Here is a 26,469-nt window from a genome sequence, read left to right on the forward strand (position 1 = left end):
ACAAGATCCTGGTCTGTCGGCGGTCTCCCTCTATGTCACCTACAGTAGCAGCAGCGTGCCAGCGCCGCGTCAGGCACGATTCTGGTGTTTAAAGACACAGAAAACTTGAAGCAGCCGTCACGCAACTGACACGCAGCAGAAACGCCACGCTCGTCGCTCACGCCACGCATCCAGTGTGTCACCGGCCTTAGAATCAGCTGCAGGGCGGGATTTGCGCTGAACGTGGAGACTTCCGCCACTTAATATGTTCGTTTGGAAACACGAAAATGTACCTACTTTCCGTGTACAAAATATTCTATTCGGTCATTCGGTACACACGTGCACCGTACCGAAAGCCCTGTACCGAAACGGTCCGGTACGAATACACGTATCGTTACACCCCTATGTGTAATGCTATGATTTAATATGAGCATTTATTAAAACAGAAATGTGTATTTTAAGAATACGTTTAATAACGTGCTCCGAGCATTCAACACATCAAGTTGGCTTCAGCCCCGCGATGCGGGAAAGCTCCACTGAGCAGCTGGTTACTCGCGCGCTGTGTTCGGTGCGCACGCACGAGAGAGCCGCGTCTCACGGACAACAACACTGAACAGAGCTCTCCTTAAGGACGTTAGCGTCTTCCTGCACCTGAACGAACAAATACAAATCGCAGTTTAAACAAACAGAAAAGGATGCGAAAGAGCTTAATTCAGCACCGCGGTGATCTGGTGTTCAGGGCGCACAACCACAAGAGAGTGTTTGTCAGAATTGAGCTCCATTTCATCTTCTTGCAGTTGAATCTTTTGAAATCACAATAAATGTGCATACAGAAATCGAGAAGAATCATCGAAATTTAATTTTATAACAAGTCCTGACCTTATGCATCTGATCCGATTTCCGAAATTGGAATAGCTTTTCGATTCCCAACCCTCTTACTAAATTATTTCATTCTTGCATGCAAAAAGACTGAGACTTTCTGAAAAGATGGTCAAACAAAGATTGTCTGAATTTCTCAGACCACATTGCTAAAACTGTCCGGTCCTGCAGATTTGCTTTATTCAACATTAAGATGATAAGGTCCTTTCTTTCGGAACATGCTGCACAACTTCTTTTCCAAGTTCTTGTTCTGTCCAGGCTGGACTATTGCAATGCTCTCTTGGCAGGTCTTCCAGCCAGTTCTATCAAACCTTTACAATTAATCCAGAACGCGGCAGCAAGATTAATTTTTAATGAGCCGAAAAGAATGCACGTCACACCTCTTGTCAATTTGCACTGCACTGGTTACTAGGGCTGTCACTTTTGAGAAAATTCTAATTCGAACGGATATCGAATATCATGCAATGTATTCGAAGTGACCAGCAGAATTGCAAACAAAAAGTCCTCAAAATTAAAATAATTCAAGTGTCAGTAATAAAAAAAGCAAAGGACAAAGATACAAATTAAACAAACTGTGCTTTAATGTTTTTTTTTTAATGCAAGTCTCAAGCAGTAGGATTATTTATTAATTCACTATACTATTTATTATTAATGTCTCATTTCAGTTTGGCTCTAGTTTTGCATTTATTTCAGATAATGTGGTACAGCCTACTACAGAAATGAATAAATGTAAAATAAAACCTAGCCTGCTGTCACTTAAAAGCCGCATGGATCCAAGTTACGGTTTCACACATTTTCATTCTCAACTCTTTACATTCATTACATGATCGACGAAGATATATATAAATAATCAAGCGCATTTTGACACGTGTGCATGTATTTGACCATTAAGGCGTGCACCTTGAGCTAAAAGATGACTTTACATTGTCCGTGTTGTGCTCCATTTTTGAGCGCATATATCTCCCTGAGGAACAGCACAAGTTCTCTTCCATGCTTTTAAAAACATTAATAAATATACTTCGATAAATCAAGCACGTCGCATTTTGCAAATGTCACGTTACACAATTTTACTGATTTGCACTGGAAATTGGGCTTTTATGGAGGAACGCAAGCACAATGCTGCAAAAGGGGGCGGAATGGAGTGTAATAATAGTTTTATCTCGATTATTGCATTTTCATAATTGTTGGAGGCCAAATCTAAATTCAACCGTTTTTCTAATTGCACAGCCCTAGTTTGAACAAGAGAGAATCTGTCCATATGTGCACCTTTTACATATACCAGTATCAGTTTTAGCATGCTGTCACTTAACTTCATTAAAACAAAAAAAATTATAAAATGGATAGATCTAGACATAGCAAATAGCAAACAGTTTTTTCGCCCCTATAGTGTTTAAAACAAATTAAAAAGTAAAGCATCTTATTTTTTTTTTTTACTTAGTTTCAAAAGCTATTTTCACCATAAACCAGGTGACAAACAAGGGCCGTTTACATCTTAAAAATTTTTGTGTGCTATGCACCATTCCCAAACACCAGATTTGAAATGCAGGCTGCGTTTTCAATTCCACCTTGGATGTTCACAAAATCTGCAGAATTTGAGCACAGAAAATCCCTCAATCTTAAAGCAAATGACCTTTAGGTAACTACAGTAGCAATATTCAGATTCCGATTCAACCAGGAAGAGCAGTATTTGCTTTCCAATGAAAGAATGACGCAAAACAGATAATGCTTGTGGTAGCATGAAGGTGTTCAGTCACAATAGTGCAGTGCAGGTGGAATGAAAACACGTCCAAGCCTGTGTAAACAGTAGGTAACTTATGAACCGCATAATGAGTGCACAATCAAGTGAAATAAAGACAAGCATACAGACACAAACGACCAAGCAAAGACAAAGACATATGTCCACAAGCTCTGCACAGATAGAGAAAGCAACAGAGATGCTCAAAGTCACAAATGAAGACACATATACAGAGAGTACACAAGTGTACTAAAGGCCAGTGCTGAGTCATGAGTGAGGCTGGTGCTGCTGTATGGAAATTCATTGTTGCCACTAATCTCCGCTTTGGTTCCTCTGCGAGATAACCCTCCGCTCATGGGGCAGGGCAGGCTGGTATAGAGGATCAGGCCTAACATGCTGGGCCTCACCCAAACCAACTCATCCCAAACAAGCACACACAATGGCATAACGCAGACTAGGTCAACAGAAAATGGCAAAACTTGGTGCCAAGCACCATCAGCCACCAGTTTCCTAGTTTATATAACATTATGAAATGCTCTGCAGACAAACCATGTGACGCTGACCCTTAGTTCTCCCAAGACCCTTTACGCAGTGCTGTAGATCATTAAAATCTCAGCACTCACATCCAGTGCAAACTCACTCTGGACCATAAGGACTAGAAATGCTACAGGATGTAAAGCATGTATAAATAAACAGATTTTAAGGATTTGCAGGACTATATTAAGCACTTACTCACAGAATACAGATACTTCTGCATGTGAACTCAAACTGCCTGCGCTGCTCAATCAGTAGTAGATCTATATATACTGTAACTGTGAACTCTTTAACCCAGAGAGACCCAGATGCAACACTTTGTTTCGCTTCATAATAAATGTCACACATAAGAGAAACACATTAACACTTTGCTATGTAGCTTTTAAAAAGAACTGCTTTTTTTTGTTAGGGCTACAACTCGCAAATATTTTGAAAATCAATTATTATTTCTTCAAACTGGATCTTCATCTTACCCACTGCTCTTTTAAACAACGTGCAAATTGAAATCATTATAATATAATTTATACACACATATACACATATATATATATATATATATATATATACACACTGCAAAAAAAAATGTAATTTTCATTTGCATCTTGTCAGTAAAGCTGCTTATCAGCATATTAGAAGGGTTCTGAAGGATCATGTGACATTTCACTGGAATAATGGCTGAAAATTGTAACTTAGTCATTTTTTAATTTCGTCTTAGTCCTGTGTCAAATTTACTTTTTATCCCATTTAGTCAACCTTGCCCTGTTTTTGTTTAGTCAAGTTGTAGTCGATTAAATATCTTACCATTTTAGACTAGTTTTAATCAACGAAAACTTCAAAATCACATTTTACTGTATAATGGTTTAATGTGGTTTAAACTGATAAATGTGGAGTATGTCGATTGTCTTATCAAAAAAAAAAAAAAAAAAAAAGTCATCAGTTTTCATACAAAATTACCATTACTGAAAAATTCAGCTTTGCTATCACAGCAATAAATTACACTTTAAATTAAAGTAGAAAACAGCTATTTTAAATTGTGAATTTAAATTGTGTTTCTTCAAGAAATAAATGCAGCATTGAGCATTAGACAATTCTTTCAAAAACATACAATAATGACCAACCAAAAACATTTGAATGGCAGTGTATAAAAGGTTACAATACAAAGTAATAATAAAAAAAATCTAATGCATTTTTTATAGAAATGTTCTCTGTACACAGTTATGAAATTCTTCATTGATTATTTTTAATGATTATAATCTTATAGTTTTTGCAGCCCTAATTATTTATGAATATTTATGATTCTGTGGGGATTTTGTGGCAACAAATTCCAGCAAAAAGCAAATCGGAGGATCTTTGCTCTGAAGAAACTAAAAGCGCTACTCATGCTCAGCACTGTGGAGATGGTGAATAAACAAACAAACACATGCATGCAGAGACACGGGATAAATCATTAGGCTTAATGCGATCACTGCAGGGTCGGCCGGAGGATGTACCTGCTGCTTCTAGTAATGCCTCGAGCCGTGCCTGTGTTTCTGGGTCTACTGTTCTGAGGTCGGCTCCGTCTGCTGCACTGGATAGGAGCAGCTCTGAAGCTGTCTTTAGTACGGGGTTATCCAGATCCTCCTGGTCTAGTATGAACGATTCCACCTGCATGGAAAGATACAATGTAAGCGACTGTGCTCATATCTAGCAAACAAGAAAAAGAGCAAAGGAAGTGGTCTTTCACATTTCTCTATACATTAAATTTAATTGCAACTTCAATTAGTCTGAAGACAGAATGAGTTTCTCTTGAAAATATTGGGCAATACTTGTGTCTGTTAGAATCTGCAGACTATGGCCTGACTTGTGAAAAATGTATATATACGTTTTGCTCCAGTGAACATGGGGACGGCACAGCATGTACCATACATCAGGAAGTGCTGAAACGACACAAGAGCCTCACAATGATACTGCAATGACCAGTGGATACAAAGTACAGTCATACACTCACTGACATAAAGCTATTTTTTCTAGCAAAGAAACACAAACTTCAGTAACTTTTCAAGACTTCCAATTGAATGAACATCACATGCATTTAAAGCTGATTAACTGGCATAATCACATGTGCTGAGAAATTATTTGGAATGGAAGTTAAAATTCAGAAGTACTAAATAGACATGACTAAGTCAACATATTCCATATCATTGGTGCAATATGGACAATATGCCAGAAATGTTTTAAAACTTTCTCAATCTGTCTAAGGTAGACGTGTTAAAGTAAACATGTGCCATATGTGCTATGCGTCATGCACGCTACGTCTTTTTGTGCCTGAAATGACACACACATGCAAAATTGTCAAAATGCATGTCTCTTAGAGATGTAAATCAGATGGTTTCACACTATATGATGCCAAATAAATTTTCGCAGACTTGTAAGTGCATTACTGCCACCTATCACTCAAGTGGACCATTGACACTATCTACAATATCAATTAGGAGTGTCAATGGTCCACTTGATTTCCACTTATATTGATAGGTAATGGCAAATGTTTCATGTTTACATTGTGCACATCCACCAGGGGCAAAATTCTGATAGTTTGCATCTTGTTTTTAAGCCCATAAATAGTGACGTATTCGTCCTAATACATTTATATGTACTTATTCTAATATATTTTAAAATCACTTACATTGTTGGTAGGTTATCATTGAACAAATTAACACACACTACTATAAAAAAAATAAAGTTCTAAACTAATGCACTGCCTATACTTAACTCACGTACACAGTCACTCACACAGATCACGTTGCAGCCGCACTTTCTTGACAAGGAGATGGTAACATTGTTTCTAAAGGAATTAAAGCCACAGCTTCACTGTTAATAGAGAAATGCGGCAAAATGAGAATAGAATATTGAAGTGGAGATCGCTAAACAGCAAGCTAAGCGGTGGTTTCAGAAAGCAAGTGTGTTTATCTACAGTGGAGAGAGAGCGCGTACACATGGTTGCCAGGCTGACAAAGATAAGTAGCACACTTAGTAGATATTTCCGTACTGCGCAAGTGGGAAGCTCTGTTTTGGGGATTATGTTTCTTTTAGGGCTGTGCAAAAAATCGAATGCGATTTTCATGCACGTCTCATCAGTAAAGACGCTCCTGTAATTAGTAGTGTATCTCCAGCACGTGCTTTCGGATCAGGGTTGCCAGGTTTTCATTACAAATCCTGCCCAGTTGCTTCTCAAAACTAGTCCAAAACTAGCCCAATCGCGTTTCGAGGAGGTTCCCCGATAAAAATTGCTTCCCGGGGTTAAAATATTAGTTTTTTAGCAGGGTTGCCTTGGTAAAATTCGCATTTTAGGGGCTAAATATCACGTTATTTGTATTGGGGTCGCTTCAACCCGCGGACATGAAAAACAACCACAGACTTGGCATTTACTACACCGAGCCGTAATTCACTGACAATCTACACAAAATCTATGTTAAAATCGCAGGCGATTCTTTGTCGATTTTGAAAACGATTTTGTGTTCGTTGTCGGTAGACTACGGCTCTGTGTAGTAACTGCCGCTCCACCTGAACTAGTGTTGCCAAGTCTGCGATTGTTTTTCATGTCCGCGGTTTGAAGCAACCCCAATACAAATAACGTGATATTTAGCCCCTAAAATGCGAATTTTACCAAGGCAACCCTTCCAAAAAATGTATATTTTAACCCCGGGAAGCAATTTTTATCGGGGAACCTCATGGAAGCGCGATTGGGCTAGTTTTGGACTAGTTTTAAGAAGCAACTGGGCAGGATTTGTTGTGAAAACATGGCAACCCTGATCTGAACGCACGTGCTGAAGATATACTAATCACAGGAGAATCTTTACTGATGAGATGCGCATGAAAATCGCATTCGATTTTTTGCACAGCCCTAGTTTATTTATATAAGGCAACACAGTTGAGTATTCATCCCCGCACTTTTCTACTCAATTTTAAACGTTTAACGTATAATATTTTGTTCAGATCAAAATGTCATTATGACATTGTATGTTACAATAGTAAACAAACTGTGAACCTTTACAGCAGAGTCTAAAAATATGTGGTCTTTTATAAAAATACATTTATATATTACACTTAACTAATTTCTCCCCTTTACATACTGCACAAAAAGTGGTTCAATATCACTGAATGTTACAGGGACTGATTATTGCAAATGCAAATCCCACTGTGTTCTGGTTAATTCATTTTTATTTATTTAGGCCTATTGATTTTTTTGCTAAGGTTTTCATATGGTAGTGTGCTTCTAATGGCAGCTTTTCTAAAAATATATCCTCTTCCTAAAATAACAAATATCCCAATATATCGCCTTGCTAACAGTATGGCAATGTATCGCAACATATCGTATCAAAACCCGAGTCGTGATGTATCGTATAGCTAGATTCTTGCCAATACACACTCCTACTATACTTTGATTATTCAATTTGAATACTGTTAGACTTACCAGAAAAATATAAAGTATGGTTTATTTCATTTGTATCTTTGTTGTATTATATGTATCTATACTTGTAATTTATTTTCTATGCTGATTTCCCCATCTACAAATTCACCCCAATCATTGATTTTGTTTCCTTCCCCAAATATAGCTATTTCTTCATATCGCAATATACACTGCAGAAACAACATGAAACATTGAACATTAACAGGTAATTAACACAAATGAGGGCACTAGACGCAAAGTTCTCATCAGCCATTAGGTCTAACCCACCCCCCTCCTCTCTCAAACGCAGCTGGGAGAAAGAGCTGCGTGCTATTTAGGCCCTGAGCCTGTGAGGAATTACTGTAAGCATTAAGATGAGCTGATCAGCAGGTTTCCCCCTCCTTCTCTCCATTTTGCCCTTGACCTCCACACAGCTTCCTTAACACCCACTATAGGGTGACCCACACTGTTACTGGGAGTTACTGGGAGGAACTAGGCTGCTTGTCAGCATAGGCCGGAGCTCGGTGATGGCTAAGCCTGGAAAGACCAGAACGGTACGGTGATCTCCAAAGCCATGAGAAGCATTTTTTGAAAGTACAAATATACTAAAACTTTTAAGACAAAAGTAAAGCTTAAAAATTCATGACCATTCCACTTATTTGTGATTAACACTGCTTGCACATAGTTTATGCGCCGCCTTTGAGCACAGGACCGTCCACGCTCGCTTAACTTGCACCTGATAATAAAGTGAAGTGGAGCGCGTGTCTGAAACGTCTCCTGTTTAGTCATTCTGTGACTGAATAAATTTACTTCTTGTCTTGAGAAAAAGTGACAGAAGCAGCAGTTGTGAGTGGGTGGCCATCCCCGCCCCTACGTAAAATGATTTGAATACGTTAAACTGGAAAAAAATTATCGCCTTCGTTAACGAACAAATTTTGACACAAAGACTCAAAGGCGGCGCATAAACTATGTGCAAGCAGTGTCGTGGTCAGTTAATTCATGGAATTACCAAAAAAGGTGATTAAAGCTGACTTAAACTGTGCATGCAATATATTTTATATATATTATATACAGGATATATTTATATGTATGCACGTCTAGAAATCAGCCCATCTCACTCATCTAACACATCCTATTTAACTCGTCAGTTAGTGTTTATTTGAGCACTTCTGTCAGTGAACGCCGCCTGCAAAACACTAAAATAAATATCAAAGAAATAATTCAGTTAAACAAGAAAGTAGCCTAAATAAGAAAAGTTAAATACCCCCTATCTAACGGATGTGAGCGACGCAGCGCGACAAAATACTCATTATAATCAGTGATGCTACACTGGATGCAGCACAACACGATATGATAAATCCCCGTCCGGTCTGTGATGAAGGCTACTGACACTGAGTTCATATGTCCTGTATAGACACTAGACAGACTAAACCTGTCGCAACGCGGTTGTGTTGCGTCCGGTTTACTTTTCCGCCACCAAGCAAGCTCAATAACTCAGGCCGGCGACACACTGGATGCGTGGCGCAAGCATCTCAGCCGCGTGGCGTGTCCGTTTTTAATTCGGCTCCCATGTTAACAGGTTAGAGCTTGCAGACTGCCTGCGTGAGGGAAAACGTGTGCATGCTAGAAATAGAACCGACGCCTATCTTTCACGGGACACGCGCGCGTGTTGGAAGCGTTTCCAGGCAAAATATAATAGGAAAATATGTTTATATGTCATTTTGTACACAAATACATATTAATTCATGACATTTTGATGTTTGAAAGTCTATAGGTTGACATAAATTCAGATATAAATGTAATTAAAAAAATAAATAAATAATTATCGATTTTCAAATATTGCACCTGTCAAACATAGTATATTTTGCCGTCAAAACTGTTGACGGTGTCCTTTATCAGTAGGCGTAGTTGTAGGTGTGTAAAAAAAAGTTGATATTGTTGTCATGAAGACAAGATCCTGGTCTGTCGGCGGCCTCCCTCTATGTCACCTACAGCAGCAGCAGCGCGCCGCGTCAGGCACGCTTCTGGTGTGTAAAGACACAGAAAACGCCACGCTCCTGGGACGCAGCAGACATGCCACGCTCACGCCACGCAGCCAGTGTGTCACCGGCCTAACTCTTCATCTGAACGCGCTCTCTTTGAAATAGGAATCGTTGCCATATTTCTTGTTACCATCGTTAATTCATCGCTGTCTCGTTCGTATTTGGCCAGTTTGGAGAAAGCCTCACCAAACCTGACCAGCCAGCGTTTGCGATCACGAGAACTTGTGCAAACGCCGATGGGTGACATGAATGCAGATGACTCCAGATCGGTGATGCGGTATTTGCTTTCCCAACAAGATCCATCGCCCAACACTAAATTAATTTGCTGAATGCATAAACTGTATTTTCCTGTGCTCAAATCTGCATATCTAAAGGAATGTTTGAGGTAATTTGTTAATTACCATAGACATAGAATTTGCAACTATTACAGTTATTACACTTATATACAAAACTTTGTATTATGCTTGCTATAGAGTTTGTGACGTCGCGTGCACTACCGCCGGTGGCAGTAGACAACCGCGGTAGCAACCGACCACCGCGGTGACGCGGTTGTTACGGCAACCGCCACAGCCCTACACAGCGCTTGTTCTGGGACTTAACCCGGCAATGTTATTAGGTCCTTGACCCGGGATCAGTCCCAGAATCAATCCCGGGACATGTTTGCTTTCACACAGAAGCCGACCCGGCAATGTTCTGGCAATTTGCCGGGTCCGACGTGCAGTGTGAAAGGGGCTTATGGCATTTAAAGGGTAAAATAAACCCCTGGTCAGAGCCTGACTCCACCCACTGGCAATATTTCAAAAATGCTGAAAAGTGGGCAGAGCACAGCGGAGATAGAGGGGATGAACCGAGGGCGGGGCTGAGCTGGTGGGGCGTGAACCCGAGACCCGCAGTGACAGATTAATTGACAGCTGCTGTCAGAGTCGCTAAAATGGAGAGTGACTAATGACGCAAGTAGTTTTGCAACAGAGCGTTCATTTGAAGTAGAGGACTTTTCTCCCCCACCTTCACCTGAAGTGGAGAATGTTGAGGTCTTTGTGGCCTGAGCCATATCAATTCGAGCCGCTGGATCAAACTGCGGTCTTAACTCCCGCACCGCGTCATTTTCAAGCGCGAGCTGTGTGGAGAAGCCCATTTCGACCTCCATTGCGTTGGAGAAGCAATCCCGCATAAAATGCAGTTTGCACACTCCAGCTCTAGGCAGGAACTTGCGGTCTTCCAGGCCAAGTACATGCAACCACTGCGCCTAATAAAAAAGTCTGCTGGAGAACTATGCAGTCCAGCAGTGCTGTCGCAACCAGCAACACTACACATATGTACCATCCTGACCACTGTACTAAATACAGATAAATCTACGCCAACTTGAAGCTATCCTAACTGATGCAATACTATGCTACTAACTAACTATGCTTCTAAAAATAATAACGTTACCCGAACTATGCTAACTAACTACATAGGCTACACTAAATAATCTAAATAACTATATAAATGCGATGCTAAATAGATGCTATAATAGTATATCCTGGTCATTTTTTGACGGAACAAGATGGTTTTATACTGCCAAGGGCGTGGTAGCTCGTACCAAGGGCAGCACAGCACAGCACAGAGGTAGCTCGTACCTGAAGAGGGCAGCACAGCTGCCGCTGTCACAGCTATAATGCTTCTCCGACAAGCCGCTTCTTCGGCTTTTGCCATGGTCTGCAGCTTACACCAGCAACATGCCCATGGACACGGCATACTAGCAGTTTGCAGGTGTACTGCACGTCAACGCAGACAATGACACAGAAGTATAAATGAAAACTGACGCATAGCCTACAGCGTATAGGCTACGGCATAGGTCCAATGTAGAAGTATAAATCAGCCGTAACAGTAAAATATTACAATTTAAAGTAACAGGAACAATACTTAGTTTTTTGTGCTGAAATAACTAGTGTGTATATTGTGTATTTTTAATCTTTATAACAATATTTGTCCACAGTAAGATCTGTGCAGAGCTCATATACTACATGAACTTAGGTCATCACCCATATGAGTGTAGATAAAGTACACCGTGCTAATAGTAATAATTTTAATACTGATATGAGAATTGTAATAAATACTCCATGTTATTACATTTTCTTTTGCATTGATGTGAAGTTTTCATGCATCAATCAAAATGAATAGTAAATGTCACTCATTCCTTTCAGACTAATATATAACAGTAACCTTGTATGAGTTTTTAATTGTTCCTGTGGTAAGCCACAGAACCCTTCAAAGCCACCATGACATCGGAGGGTGCTCAAACAATGTCTGATGTGCCCACAAGAATTACTTTGATTTTGAAATGCAAATATATATAAAAAAAGTAAACATGCTTAACAAAATGCTTAAATAATTCAATTGTAAGCACTTGCTGAATGTAAACAGCAGGAGACATATGTAAATGATGCTTTCAATTAAAATTCTATTCAGTTAAAATCTGTCTGCTATTGCCAGTGCAAACTGTCGATAAAGTTCTACACTACCAACACACAGCAGGAGGATCTGCTCTGAGCTCTTGCGTGAGAATGAAAGTTATTGTATAATTTACAGTGACAAACCATAACTTGACACTCCCAGATTTCCCTGCATGATACTTCATATTTGATGGGGTTTTTTTTGTTGAAATAACATGCTTTTTAGTTTGTTTGTTTTTTCTTATCAGTTGTGTACATTTATGGTTTAATCTCACATCTCATGTTGTTAAATGAATGTCCATTGCATCATTTTTGTATCATGTGTGTCAGCATGATGGGGTTAAGTGTTTGTGTGAATGACATTGTGCACCTTCTATATGAGCCCTCCTGAGCTCATAGAAAAGCTGTTTGTGATGAGCTTTGGTTTATCATGTGACTTTCTCATCACCACCAGTTTTTGGTAGTTATCACTGCATTATAATGGTTCAAAACAGATATTAGTACTTCAATATGTTAGTTAATTAACATTATGTAAGTTAATGAAATACAGTATTTTGTGAATTTAACTCCAGTCTATAAATGTTGTTACCATATTTTTTACAGTGAAGTTCTGATAACCACAGCTGCCAGTATTTTACAGTAAGTCACAGATTTTTTTTTTTTACAGTGCAGACTTAAATTGCAAGAAACCATAGCTGAAAATCATCAAAACATGCATTGATCGTCATGACAAAAAGCTCTGTTGCCTATTCTGCATATTTTAGTTTAGTACCACATTCCACCCACATCTGCAGAAGGACGCAGGCATTCTTGAAGTATTTGTGGAAAAGAACGTAAATAAATGGGAAAGGACCAGTTTTTGATTTCAAGCCTTGCCGAGGCCATGACCAGAAACACAGCAAAACACACTATTCTGGTTGTACTTATAATTATGTCAAGAGATTACCCTTTCTGCATACTGAAGTTTCAAGGCCGAGAAGGGAGGAGTCAAACAAATTCAGAAGAGATAAATACAAAGGGCTGCCAAAAAGAGCTGCTGACCCAAAAAGCAGGGTGAGTAAGGCAGCGAGGCCAGGCGTGGTCAAGCAGAACCCATCTGCAGTAAAAGTAATTAAAAGCATACAGGAGCATTTGAATGTGAAGGGCTATGGCGTGGCTGGAATTGTTGTGCTCTGGTCTCAGACTCTGCGAAGCATCTGTCTCAGGGTGTGAGTGAGTGAGCGAGCGAGAGCGAGAGAGAGAGAAAGAGGCGAGACAAGATGCTACATCCAAACAAGTGACTCTTACTACGGCACATTCTGGGATTACACAGCTCATGTACTGTGGTAATTCACAAATTACCTCAAACACCACACACAGCGTTTCCTTTAGATTGGCAGGTTTGAGCGCAGGAAAATACAGTATGTAATCAGCAAATAAATTTTCTGTTGGGTGATGGACCATGTTGGTAATGTGCCGCTTGCTTGGCGGCAGAACAGTGAACCGTGTCTTCACCGGAGGCAACACCACCACGTCGCCAAAGGTTTTGTCTGTAGAGTCTACACAGGACATTTGAACTCTGTGTCAGTACCTCACATATAGGACGAGGCAGTTTGCTGTCGGGGATTTGTCACGTCGTGCCGTGACTCGTGCCGCATACAGTGTAGCATCACTGATTATGATGAGTATTTTGTTGTGCCGCGCCGCTTGCGTCCATTAGACAAGGTGTAGTTAACTTTCTTATTTAGGCTATTTTCTTGTTTAACTATTTCTTTTATATTTAGTGTTTTGAAGGCTGCGTATTCACTGACAGAAGTGCTAAAATAAACAAGCTGATGAGAATTAGATGAGTGGATAGGGCTGGGTACCGAACTTCGATGCCTTAATGGTATCGAACCAAAAACTTCTGATACTATGAGTAGCGAAAGATTATTTATCTTTCAGTGCCAAATTTCGGTTCCAAAAGCCAAGCGGGCGTTTTTTTTTTTGCCAGGCGGCTGTGTCTGTGTGAGCTTGTAGCATACGTGCATGTAAGGACCTAAATTCGCCGTGATTGACTGTCCACCACCACGTGACGGGGAGGATTTCTGAAGATATTCGCAGTCACACAACACAAGTGTAGTTTTTTCTCAAAACGTTTCCGTTTTACAAAGCCAAAGAGGTCTAAAGTGTGGCTACATTTAATAAAGGTGGATGCCGAGTCAACAAAGTGCAACATATGCGATAAGAGTATTGCAACCAAAGCTGCCAATACCACCAATTTAATGAAGCATTTTTTTGGATGAGTGTTTTTCCCTCCCTCCCTGTTTAGTTTGGTCTACTCCATTGCGTATCTTGAAACACGCCCCCCTTTCACGTCGTCTAAATAACAGAGAGAGAGACAAGATTTATCCGGTACAGCAAATTTCTCTGAGCAGCAGGCCACTGTATACGTTCACTTAAAACATAACCGACTGTGTTTACGAGAATACTTGCAGAGACAATTATTTTGATATAATTGTGTGTGTATGTGTTCATTCAGAAGTTACGATACGCGAAAGATGAATTCATTCTCTGTACGCGCATTGTCTGAAATGCTGCTCGCAGCACGTGCTTTGAATGAGTGAGCGCAAGCTCCGAACACGCGCGAATTGTTTAAAACGCTTGAATCAGCAATATTTAGAAACAAGTGCAAACGATCAGCTACGATCCGTTTCACCCCTTCAAGCGAGTGAACAACGCGAATCAAGTTAGCAATTTTACATCACTATTCATGATAGCCCATCGGACTGGAAAACACAATAGCCCCGGGACGTGGGGCTAACGATTTTGCGAGCCCTGCACCTCAGATCTATGCAGTTTGTGAAACACTGATTTCGTTAAACAAAATAAATGATTATTTTAAAAGATTGACTCTGTTCACTAATCGGATCATGAACTTGTATTACCAAGCCAAAGATTATCTATTATTGAACATCTCGCATGAATAAAGACTTCAAGTTCATTTGTAAAGCACATAAAGCTATCGTTTGAGTTTATAAACTTCTAACTGAATGCAAAGTGTGAGTTCTAGAAGAATATTTGTGTATTGATGAGCATGTATCGCTCACTAGGAGTCCCTAAATGAACAGCTGCTGGTCTTTTTTTTTTTTTTCAACGCAGGATCAGTTGCCCTATTGGTTAAAATCCCCAAACTGTTTACTTAAATATTAAATTAATAAATGACATCAAAACAGGCGCGTTTGCATTGTGGTGTGGTGTGGTGGGCTGCTGTGGGCCAGAAAGTCCAGGGCAACTTTTTGGTCCCAGTCCGCCCCTGAATGGCTCACCCCTATCCAAAAAACACAACCAGTTATATTTATAATGTTATTCTGAGTGTGAAGGGTTACCAAAATTTGTTTTAATTAAGGTGAAAAATCAAAGTTTTATGTTTAATGTATTTGTGTTGATGTTGAAATGGATTTTAAAACATATGGTATCGGCAAAAAGTATCGTTAGGAAACCGGTATCGAAACTGAGGTATCGAAATTGGCACCGGATCGAAGGATTTTGAACAATACCCACCCCTAGTGCAGGGCTGATTTCAGAGATGTGAATTAATGAATATATATGCACAGATGCGAAAACAGTGATTAAGTGAAAGACAATAAAAAAAAAAGACTTGTGAAATTAGAGGGTTAAACGGTGAGGATTTAGAAAAATAATTAGTGCCTAAATATTATTGAATTTGTTGAAATTCGTGACCAATCGGCAAACCAGAACAAGGCCGCATTAATGTAGGCTATATGGGCTCGAACAGCATCCAAAAGCATGGTCACAATGTAACATTTTCCAGCAAACCTATTATTCCTCTAATAAACAAAGCTTTTATTCCACACTTGTCATAAGCAGGGCTTATAATTTGTAAATAAAATCGCTGGATTCAAAATTACAATTAAAAGGCACTGTGACCGACACTGACATTTTCCCGTAGCATTCAATGATGTCACTAAATGGTGACGCCACAGAAAGTATCATTCACAAGTTTCAGCATGGACTTAACTGGGCACAGGTTTTCAAGCCCTAGGACAAAATGGTTTATTTGAGCAGTAGAACACTTTAGTGTCTATAACTTTTAATATTTCTGAGCATTATTAAATCTGGTTGATAAAAAGTGAAGCCCAAAGGGTCTTCTTTCTAAAGACACCACAATTATGTTTGTAACACACTGAAGTAGGAAACTATTACAATTATAAGTTAGTTAGAGCACTTTCAGCTGTGAGTCCCATAATGGGGGTGCTGGCTAACAGGTTAAGAAAGACTGCCACCCTTTATTCAAACACTATAAAAATAAATAAATAAAAATACAGGTACTTCAGTACTTAAAGCTACCAACAGGTTTAAAGTTAAAACAATTTAAACAGTGGCATGGTTGGGGGGGGATGGGTAGGGTGTATTCGTTTGTTCGGGTGGGCGATATGGCAAAAATGACAAATCTTTTTTAGAAATATCATGATTTTAATCATGATTGTTTGTCATGTTAGTTTTTCAATTTTGCAAGCTGTTTGAGCATTATAACCTAATGCTCTATAAACTAATATCCCTATAAAAAAAAAAAGTTTGTTACATTAAGGTAACAAAATATGAAAAAGTGGGAAACGATAAAAGATCTGTCATTTTATCTTTGCAAAAAAAAAATAGAACAAAGATACACATTACAAATACACATAATACACAAATACAAATAAACAGTGTTTTGCAGGTACAAAAGAATTTAGCTGGAGCATTCAAAAAATGTAATGAACAAGTAAAAATAAAACAATATACTGTACATTAGGGCGGTAGTGATACACTAATCTCACGATACGATACACAGCTCACGATACGATATATATCACGATATTCATCCAACGTTACGATTTGATATAATTCAATACGATTCTATATAATTTGATACGCTTACATCATTTTCTGATAGATTTAAAGGGGACAGAGTGATTTTGGTGACATCTTGTGACTGTTTCATTTACTTGGATTGAATTAATTTAAATTAAAACTCAAAAAACATCAGACAGCTTGCAAAATAAATGCTGGACAAAAGTAATCAAAGATGTGTTGAGAAAATTAGTTCCATTTATTGAAACAGTGCAAACTGTAGCTTACAAGCCTTTGAAAAGTAAATAAAAGTGCAACTAGGGCTGTCACGGTTAAGAAATTTCCCCTGCGGTTATTATGGGTGGCTCAATAGCGCGATATGCGGGTTTTTTTTAACATACCTAATTTATCCTGATTTTGCTGCATACAAAGCTTTATCGTTGAGTTATGTAGCATATATTGTTGCTTTTTTAACTGACAGAGAGACACGTTTTAAAACATTTTTGTTTATTGTTAAATGCCAAACAGCAACAAGAACATGCGTTTTCCAATAAAATTTTTTTTTAAGAAATCCAAGAGTTCTAACACATATTACACATGTATTTGCGCGCGACTTTGGACAGCAGCAGATTATCGCGGCACTGGCCCACCAGGACATTGGATTCGCGCTGGAGTCGATGCACTCCTCATGCAGATAGCGTGTGTGAACTCGTTATCTGCTCACGCTCTCTTGGGTATGGGCACTGACGCGGAGGTTGTCCGTGACTTCAGCAGGTATGCCCGTTACTTTCACGGCTGTATTTTACAGATTTCGCAAAGGCTTCGGCTACTCTTAACTGTCGACCGGTCTCAGCTGTTCTTTTTGATGTTGCTCCGCGACCTGATGCTTGCTTGAGGGTGCAGCTGCGCTGGATGACAGGGGACACTAAAACGCTTACCGTGAAAACGCTTAACATGGCTTAATTTACCAAGACAGTGATATTAACAGACCAAACGCACTAAAAATCATACTAATTAAGTATACTATCTATAGAAAATCAGATGAGCCCTGAATATGAATGCAACTCGTTTAATAACATGTTAAGCCTTTTTCTCCCATAGAAAACAGTTATAAGAAAACTGTTAATGTGGCTTAATGTACTAAGACAGTTATTTTTAAAAACCAAACTCACTATACATTATACTAATAAAGTATACTATGTACAAAAAAAAAACTGTGAGTCCTGAATATGAAAGTCGTTTAATAACACGTTAAGCCTTATGATGGTTTTCTATGGGAGGAAAAGGCTTAACGTGTTATTAAACGCGTTGAATTCATATTCAGGGATCATGTGATTTTTTGTAGATAGTATACTTTATTAAAATGATGTTAAGTGAGTTTGGTCTGTTAATATCACTGTACATTAAACCACGTTAAGCGTTTTAGAATGTCCCGATGACCTCAAATTAGATGTATTGCCGCGTCACAGGAACCTTTTTGCCGCAAATTTTGCATATCGGCTCATCTAAATTCGCTGGCTCGCCCTTTTCATTGGGTTGATAGCCGAAATGTTCCCAAACTGGCGACGTGACATTAGGTTTTGGGACGAGATCGAGCGCCTCCCATCGTTTCAGCCGGCCTATTCGAAAACAAACGAAGCACCATAAAGCTACAACGGCTCGCGAGAAATGACAGTCGTAACCATATTGTATCATTAAATTATTTAACATTGAATGCACAGTGACAAATTGAAAAAACAAGAAGGCCACAGCCTCATATATAAAAAAAAAACCTGATTACTGCGGTTGCCGCGGTTGCTATCTGTTCTCTGCGGTTTGCTTGTCAATAGCGCGGTTTTACAATATTGCGGTTATCGCGACTGCCCTAAGTGCAACATTGCAATTTGCAATTAACAATGGAGAGTTAAAGTGCAAGTGGCCTGTTCTGAACAGTTTCTTTGAAAGCTTTTTAGCTTGACACTGAACATGAGGTAGCCAGTCTAGCCGCCAGGTAAGTAAACATAGTAGTACCATGGCTTCTCCAAAACATCAAATAATTCAAGTCTCTAAGAACATTTAACTTAAAACTTACCTGAGTATTTTAAGGCCTACACCTATGTGAGGTAGCCAGTCTAGCCAGCAGAAAAAAATAAACCATGGCAGCCAGACAATAATTGGCTGGGAGGCTTTAACGTGTGCCCTTGTCTGAGCGTACAGCCCGGGAATGCAAACCTTGGTGAGGTGTTCACGGGTTGGAATAGGATAGCGGGGCTCCATCGCGTTCACCATGCGCCTAAAGCACAAACTTGTCCAGGTGGTGACATTTTAGGTGCGCTCGTAAATTTGTGGTATTGCTGGAACGTTAGTGCCACATAGCTTACAAACTGCGACGCTTTTATCCAAGTCGTTGCTTTCCTTTTTTTTTTTAAACCAAAGTGCTCCCACACATCTGCTTTTAAGCAGGCGGGTGCCGGATTTATATTCGCCGCCATTCTCTGAATATCCTCGCTCTGACTTGGTAAACAGGAAGAGGTAGACGTCTGCGTCTCTGTAAAGTTAGTACGGGGAACTTGCTCTACAGCAACACTAGCGGCTGGCTGACCAAATCGCTCTTCCTGCAACGCGAACGGGGGTAAACATGGGGGATTTATAATGGGACGTATGTATCGATACTCGCGGCTAAAAAAATCGATACTTTCTTTGGAAAAAAATATCGATTTAAATCGATAAAATTGCCCAGCCCTACTGTACATTGATCCTATTAAAGCAACAGTTTTAAAGTTTTTCAGTCAAGAATATGGATTTTTCTTTTTGTATTTGGTGTTAACATTAAAGGAATAATTCACCCAAAAATTAAAATAGGTCAGTGTTTTGTTTTTTATATCTTCGTGTACCCACACAAAAATAGTTTTAAACCTGAATGAGTTTCCTTCTGCTAAACATAAACTCTATTTTGAAAGAAGGTGGAAAACCAAACAGTTGCTGGTTCACAGTGACTTCCAGAGTATTTTTCCCCCTACTATCAAAGTCAATGTGAACCAGCAACTGTTTGGTAATCAGCTTCTTCAAAATAGCTTCTTTTGTGTGCAGCACAACAAAGAAATTAATATACTGTAGGTTTGGGACAACATGCGAGTGAATAAACAATGAAAGAAATTAAATTTTAGGGTGAAGTATCTCTTATTACAGTCGACAGCATGTAGCCTACTGTCCCTTTAAAACCTTCAGTGTTAAATAACCAGTAGGACTTTCTTCAAAAGCAAATAATGTGGACATTTTTATAATCCACGATCATAACTATTCATATCACACACCCCTTTCCTCGGAAGCAGACCGGACCGCGAGGGCACTTTAGCGTCTGACCTCAAAGGGGCAGGGCTCAAACGGAAACCTCTCATTCGACCATTGGACTTTTTTCATCTTTAAGGTTAAAATGCTTCCACACCATTGACATGGCTATTCTCGAAGTTAGCTAACTCTCATCCTCATGCGACTATAATTGGCTACTACTGTTATTACATGACAGGCTGTATGCTGTACTTGATGTCGCAACAAGGGAAATGCTAATATTCAAGCATTTAGGCGATGGTTTAAGCTAGATTTTCCCATGGTTTGTGTTGGATAGGTATCGGATCATATATTTTTCTCCCCCCCGATCTCGCGTTCTGGGCCAGTATCTGCATGATACCAATATCGTGGATCAGATCAAGACATCCCTGCAGTATATTCAGTGTGAGTACGAAACCAAATCTCCAGGTTCTCTTATGAGTACCAGGCTGAAAAAATTATGTGCACCCCTGTCAACAAGTCTATAAAGGATCATTATTAAACAGAACTGCACAAGTAGATGAAACCACAAAATACCAGTTAATCATGATGTTATGCACACAACCTGGTCTGAACACATGTGCTGCTTGAACTTATGTCATAAAGAGAAGTTGCTTCTCAAGCAACAGCACGGTCACTACATCTACAGCCTCAAACCTTAAGACTTATATAACCAAACAGTAACCACTTTAACTGATACTTTGCGTTTAAATCTTTTATCACTTCATTTGCCTATACAGCAGGAAAACTAACCCTTGCACTTAAATACACAATTTACAAAAAAAAGAAATCTCATGCACCCACAAAATCTACTTAGAGGAGCATATACGAAAAGTCTTGTGATAGTAAAATGTTTTTGAACAGCCACAGAGAACCTAAATTGAACTACACAGGACCTAATCTAGTGGGGTAGAGGGGTTGGCAGGTAGGGTTGGGCGGTAAACAATATCAGACTGAGGTTGCGATTTAAGAAAAAAAAAAAAAAGTGTTGACAATGCCACGCTCTGGACATTTATTTGATTTAGATTATTTTAGTGGCAGAAATAAACAGGACGATAGCCATTTAGTACATGCTGCTAATAGTGCCTCTCTGTGTGAATGAGTGGCACAGTTCCATTTACTACACAAACTCAAACACATGTAACGCTCAGTGTTTTCAGTGTCTGCGGCCTCAATATATGCGGAGCTGCTCTGAGAGTCACTTCACAAGCTTTTCACCGTTTAATTTGAGGAAAAACTGACAAATACACACTCAAAACTCAAAGATCTTCACAACAACCTGAAAAATTAAAAGTTTGTTTTAACTTGAAGAAATTATAACAGAAATATATTATGGTTGTATACTAAAAATGTACTTCTAAAAGATAATAATAATATTTCTAAGGAATATCATACAACAAATATACTTTTCAACTATTTTTTAATATGGTTCTGTTGTGAAGCATCTTATTTGACCAAAAAAAGTAATGTTTTGTGGTAAATTAACTGTTAAATTTGTAATTTTATTACATTTTTTATTAAGTCTGATTTTAATTAGACATTTGAAGAAATTTGATAAATCGACGAAAATAAAAATCCAGAAAAACACAGATTTAGTGAAAATAAAATGGATTTTATGGGTCCTTAAATTAATAGGTAGGCCTATATTTCTCTGTGGAGTTTAATTGTGAACATCCACTCTTAAGGTCTAAAAAAGGTCTGGAAAGCATTTCTTCCCCCATTAACAGTAAATTAATATGATAAGAATCAATACTGCATGATATGGAAAAAGCATCATGATAATATTTTGGCCACATCAGCCAAAAATATTGGCATGTTCGTTGCTACGATTATATCTAGAGTTTTCCCCAAAGACAGGGAGTTAACATGTAGCAACTGTACAGTTGACTCCTCTTCAGACGGCAATATGCAATTAATTAGGAAACACATGCTGTGTCATAAGCCAGTCATGTGAATTGTGTGTTGGTCATTAAATATGTGATGGGAAAATACCATTCACACCAACAAACGCTTAGAAGATAAAAGGATATTTCTTGCAAGTTAACATAAAGGCAAAAACTTAAAACATTAGAATGAAAAGATCCTAATGAGGGATTCAGTAAACAAGGACAAAATAAGTAAATGTAACAAACTTTAACGCTATGCTTTCTCTTCTCATAAGAAAAAGTATTTTAACATAAGGGCAGAAAAGGCCAATTGTCTTCTACAAGCATGCTGCTCTTTTCATCTGACATTTGTCCGACTCTGATATTGATTTAACAGTCTCTGAATGAACCCAGAATATAATTTATGTGCCTGTACATGTAGAACATATAAAAGCTTCCAAGAAGCAGACTAATCTTTTTTAATTCTTCACACTCACATTGAGTCATTACAACTGAGTCCAACTAGAATTTTCCATGACATTTTAACATTATAGCTAGCAATTGAGGGAGAACAAGTCTGAATGTCACAATTTAAACTAACACACAAATAAGCTACAAGACTGAACCTGGCTATGCAAATATATGACTACAAAAAACTCCGGAATCAAATGTAGGAATAAAACAAGCAAGGAGAATGTCACGAATTTAAATATAACTAAAAATCCATTCAATTGCTCTGTAATCTCATTGATGTAACAACTTATCACATGGCCCAGCATCCAGGTCAGATTGAGTACCATGATTCAGTATACTCTTGGTTGAATGACTAAACTTGTTTCTCAGATAATTCTAAAGATATTTAGTCTAATTGAAGTTCATAGGGCAGACTGACTCATGACGTATGGTGACCTAACAGGAACTGAAAGCAGAATGCTTGAATTTGTGGGAATGCCGGTCCTACCTGAGCCTGTCATCATCTCTGTCTACCTCCACGGACTTTAATACCCCTCCCCCCTGAATTCCAAACAAATACCAACAACACAGGGGGGGGGCACCAATTACAAGTTATAAAAGGCAACAGAAACACCCCTGTACTCCAGACAGGGGGGGGGGGGGGGGGGGGGGGTCACATACAGCTCTAAAATACCAGAGAATACAAGTCTGCAGGACTGTAGGCTCCCGAGAACTCAATTTGACTTCGGTCATTTACTTTAATAAAGACCTATCTGCAACCAACAAGACATACATTTTTACATAAGATTGCATGCTTGGTAGTAGATCAACTATTTAGGAGTGAGTGATATACTGGTATATACGATAACCTTGGAGAAATCTGGTAGAGATCGCAGTTATGATATGCGTCACCATGAAAGCCTATCATCTGCACACATTTTTAAGACTTGTCAGTTTAACGTCACGATGAAGTGTAAGCGGTGACCTTACATTTACATTTATTCACTTAGCTGACGCTTTTATCCAAAGCGACTTACAATTGCCACATATGTCAGAGGTCGCACACCTCTGGAGCAACTAGGGGTTAAGTGTCTTGCTCAGGGACACATTGGTGTCTCACAGTGGATTCGAACCCGGGTCTCTCACACCAAAGACATGTGTCTTATCCACTGCGCTAGCACCACCCCTTTTTCTTCCATTTTGTGACATGTATCCGATTGCAATGATTATCAAAAATGAAAAAAATGGAAGCAGATGAACAAAATCCAAATGATTGGAAAAGTCCTGAATATTTAACCAGGAGATAAATCTTGATTAAACGTAAGGTCAAAGCATCTTACAAAAAAATAGAAGAAAGAAAAAAACATATGCATGGATGAAATGTTCATAATAAAATGCATTAAGAAAAAAAAAAGTGGTATTTCCATGCTACAGAGCTATATATATATATATATATATATATATATATATATATATAAACTTTTTAAGCACTTATTTCATTTGTGTCTGTTCTATTGCTCATAAATTGTTTTACTTTAATTACAAACTATTTGCTTGTCTTCAATTTGAGAACATTTTATTTATGTTAGGTTAGTATTTGCTGTGATATAATTATTCGGCATTAAGAATAATTTCAGTTCCACCTAAAATATTGATAATCGCAACATCATTATCATATACTAAAACAACAGTATTGTGTTATGTTACCATGAAATAAAATGACTCATATAGCGATTGCTTTCTGTCATATCACCCACCCCAACAAGTATGCATTAATTTTTCATCATGCAATTCTTGTCTGGAAAACGCCTGTCATGTGTCAACAAAGGTGAATTCTGTTTGACAATCACAAAATCTTTGAAAAAATGAAAGTACACACTTGATTCTACAAGTAGCTGCAGTTTTAGAAAAACTTCCTAAATGGATTAAGAATTAAACATGTACAGGACCTAACAGGTGCATCTTGATGTACCCGCATGACAAGTCGCCCTGAAACCCAGCTCCACACTTCATTATCATGATAGCAAATGATAGTTCCACTGACACCGAGGACAACATCTAAACTTAAATTTTGCTGTTTCAACATTTGCGTCCCTTGAAATTTCAGAAGCTGCAGTGGGGATAGATTTACTTAAGCCCTAGATCTAGTGCTGACACTCGGGTTAATGTGAACGTTATAACATCTTGCATCTTCACTCACAAATAACACATATGTCAAGATCCAAGTCAAGATCCAAGCCAGAGCATAAAGTTTACCAAAACAGTGCAAAGGCCTGGCGAGGGACGCAGATAAGCTTTGCTAAAAAGCTAATATTTCCAGCTAATATTTAGTTACGTACCAAGATTCACTTAGCTTCCAGGCTAGCGACATTTCCAGATCCTTCTAAATGTCTGTCATTAAGACGCGACGAGAGGTGAGATACACTTTAAAGTGGCTGAAGGCGGTGAAATTATTTCGGGATGGCTAACTAACGTTAGCAGACGACGGCGTTGCCCCCTGATGTTCTCTTTAGGCCCAAATCGCAGCCTTCGTCTGTGAGCCCGTGCTAATGCTAAGCTAACTTGCCCGAGTTTTAGCTATTTAGAAACGCAACTAGCAACGTGGGTCGCGTAAAAAAAGGCAGTTAAAATAGTTTCTAACAGCGCAACCCGCGAAAGTGTTGTTGTATTAATGTTGCCAAGAATGGGACGTGATAAGTCGGCCTTTCTAGACGAGTTGATTAATTCCAGGGTTTTGGAGGGTTGGGAATGAAGCCTGTTAAGGCTAGCTAGAGTTAGCATGTGAGCTAACACACTCACACACTTTCCTTCGGGCTGACTCGCGCTCACCTCAGACACCTCGTCCTCATCGCTACCGGATCCAGGGCCTGACGACAGCACCGCGGCCGCTGTGAGTTTGAAATCAAGTCTGTCTGTGGTGGGCCCGCCAGCCTCGCCGAACAAGCGGACTTTCTTGCCCCCGACGCCGATCCCAAGGCCCCCGAGTCCGGCTCCTGGCGTAGCTCCAACCCCCATCCCTAACGCAGGGGTACGCGGAGTCACCGAGTCAATCTCGTCCTCGAAGCCGTCCGTCAGCATTGCCGTCCCGGCTACTGCATCCTGCATACTTTCCTAAATAATACGTCTTATTGTGAAGGTAATGTCGTCTCTTCACTTTCTTTGGGGTTATACTGTTATAAAATAATTACGTTTTACTTCAAGAAAATCCTCAAACTCTCCTGAAGCGAGAAGAGAATCTCTTTCCCCCAAGCCATTAACTTTCTAACAACCTACCCTTACTTCGTTCCATTTGTGTATTGTCCCGCCCCTGTTCAAAATATGCGAAGGCTATTGGGCTTGAGAGTTAAGTTCTGGAAACCGATTGGCTGCAACACACGCTACTCGAGCGAAAGCACGCGACGTCAAGGTTGGTTTACAAGAGGGCTTTAAGATTTAACGCAAGGAACATCGTTTAGTAAAGACGATTGGACGTGGGCACGCTTGTCACAAATTCCCGCCCTCTCGATACGCCTATTTTTGTCTTTTTCGAGAAAGTAGAGGTTAATTTGTTTACAGAATCATATTTTAGGAAGTTTTGTGAATTTTAGAGGTGTCGTGTTTACTATAATGCAATGGAAGTTGCACCAGAATAGTCGGTCACTAATCGTAAAAAAATTTTATGAATATAATATATTATATTATATAATATATTAAATAATATCGTCTGTCAAAAAGTCTGACATCCCTGCGTCCAATATTTGGGAATAGGTATTTAACATGTTAGGACAACTGTGTCAATAACAGTAGATTTATAGGAGGGCGCGACCGAGGATGAAGCAATAACTCATTTGTGTGAAAGGTTTAGTTATGGGACTTGTAGTTTATTTTGAAACGTATCTAATATTGTGCAAACATTATAAAATGTGGAGTAGAGATCAAAATATATTTTATCTAGTGGCAATACTGTACTTTCTTTCTAGGAAAATTTAGTTTTTCATGAGAATACTTTTTTCATATTCTTCAA

At 39.0% G+C, this 26,469-nt stretch overlaps 1 protein-coding gene across 4 annotated transcripts in view; it reads right to left on the reverse strand.

The window, feature by feature from the left end:
* The window catches only part of LOC132117284 (ankyrin repeat and KH domain-containing protein 1-like), a 62,058-nt gene extending 36,286 nt beyond the window's left edge, over positions 1–25,772 (reverse strand). For 3 of the 4 annotated variants that reach the window (XM_059526461.1, XM_059526460.1, XM_059526458.1), the window contains exons 1-2: positions 25,296–25,772; positions 4,618–4,771 (exon numbers count right to left, since the gene is read on the reverse strand). In XM_059526461.1, the coding sequence (XP_059382444.1) occupies positions 4,618–4,771; positions 25,296–25,571 (430 nt within the window). In that variant the 5' untranslated portion in view covers positions 25,572–25,772. The remainder of the gene's footprint in view (positions 1–4,617; positions 4,772–25,295) is intronic. The other variant, XM_059526459.1, reaches the window with a different exon arrangement.
* Between the last annotated feature and the right edge of the window lie 697 nt (positions 25,773–26,469).

This window comes from Carassius carassius, chromosome 36 (genome assembly GCF_963082965.1).
Source record: "Carassius carassius chromosome 36, fCarCar2.1, whole genome shotgun sequence".
Lineage (NCBI taxonomy): Eukaryota > Metazoa > Chordata > Actinopteri > Cypriniformes > Cyprinidae > Carassius > Carassius carassius.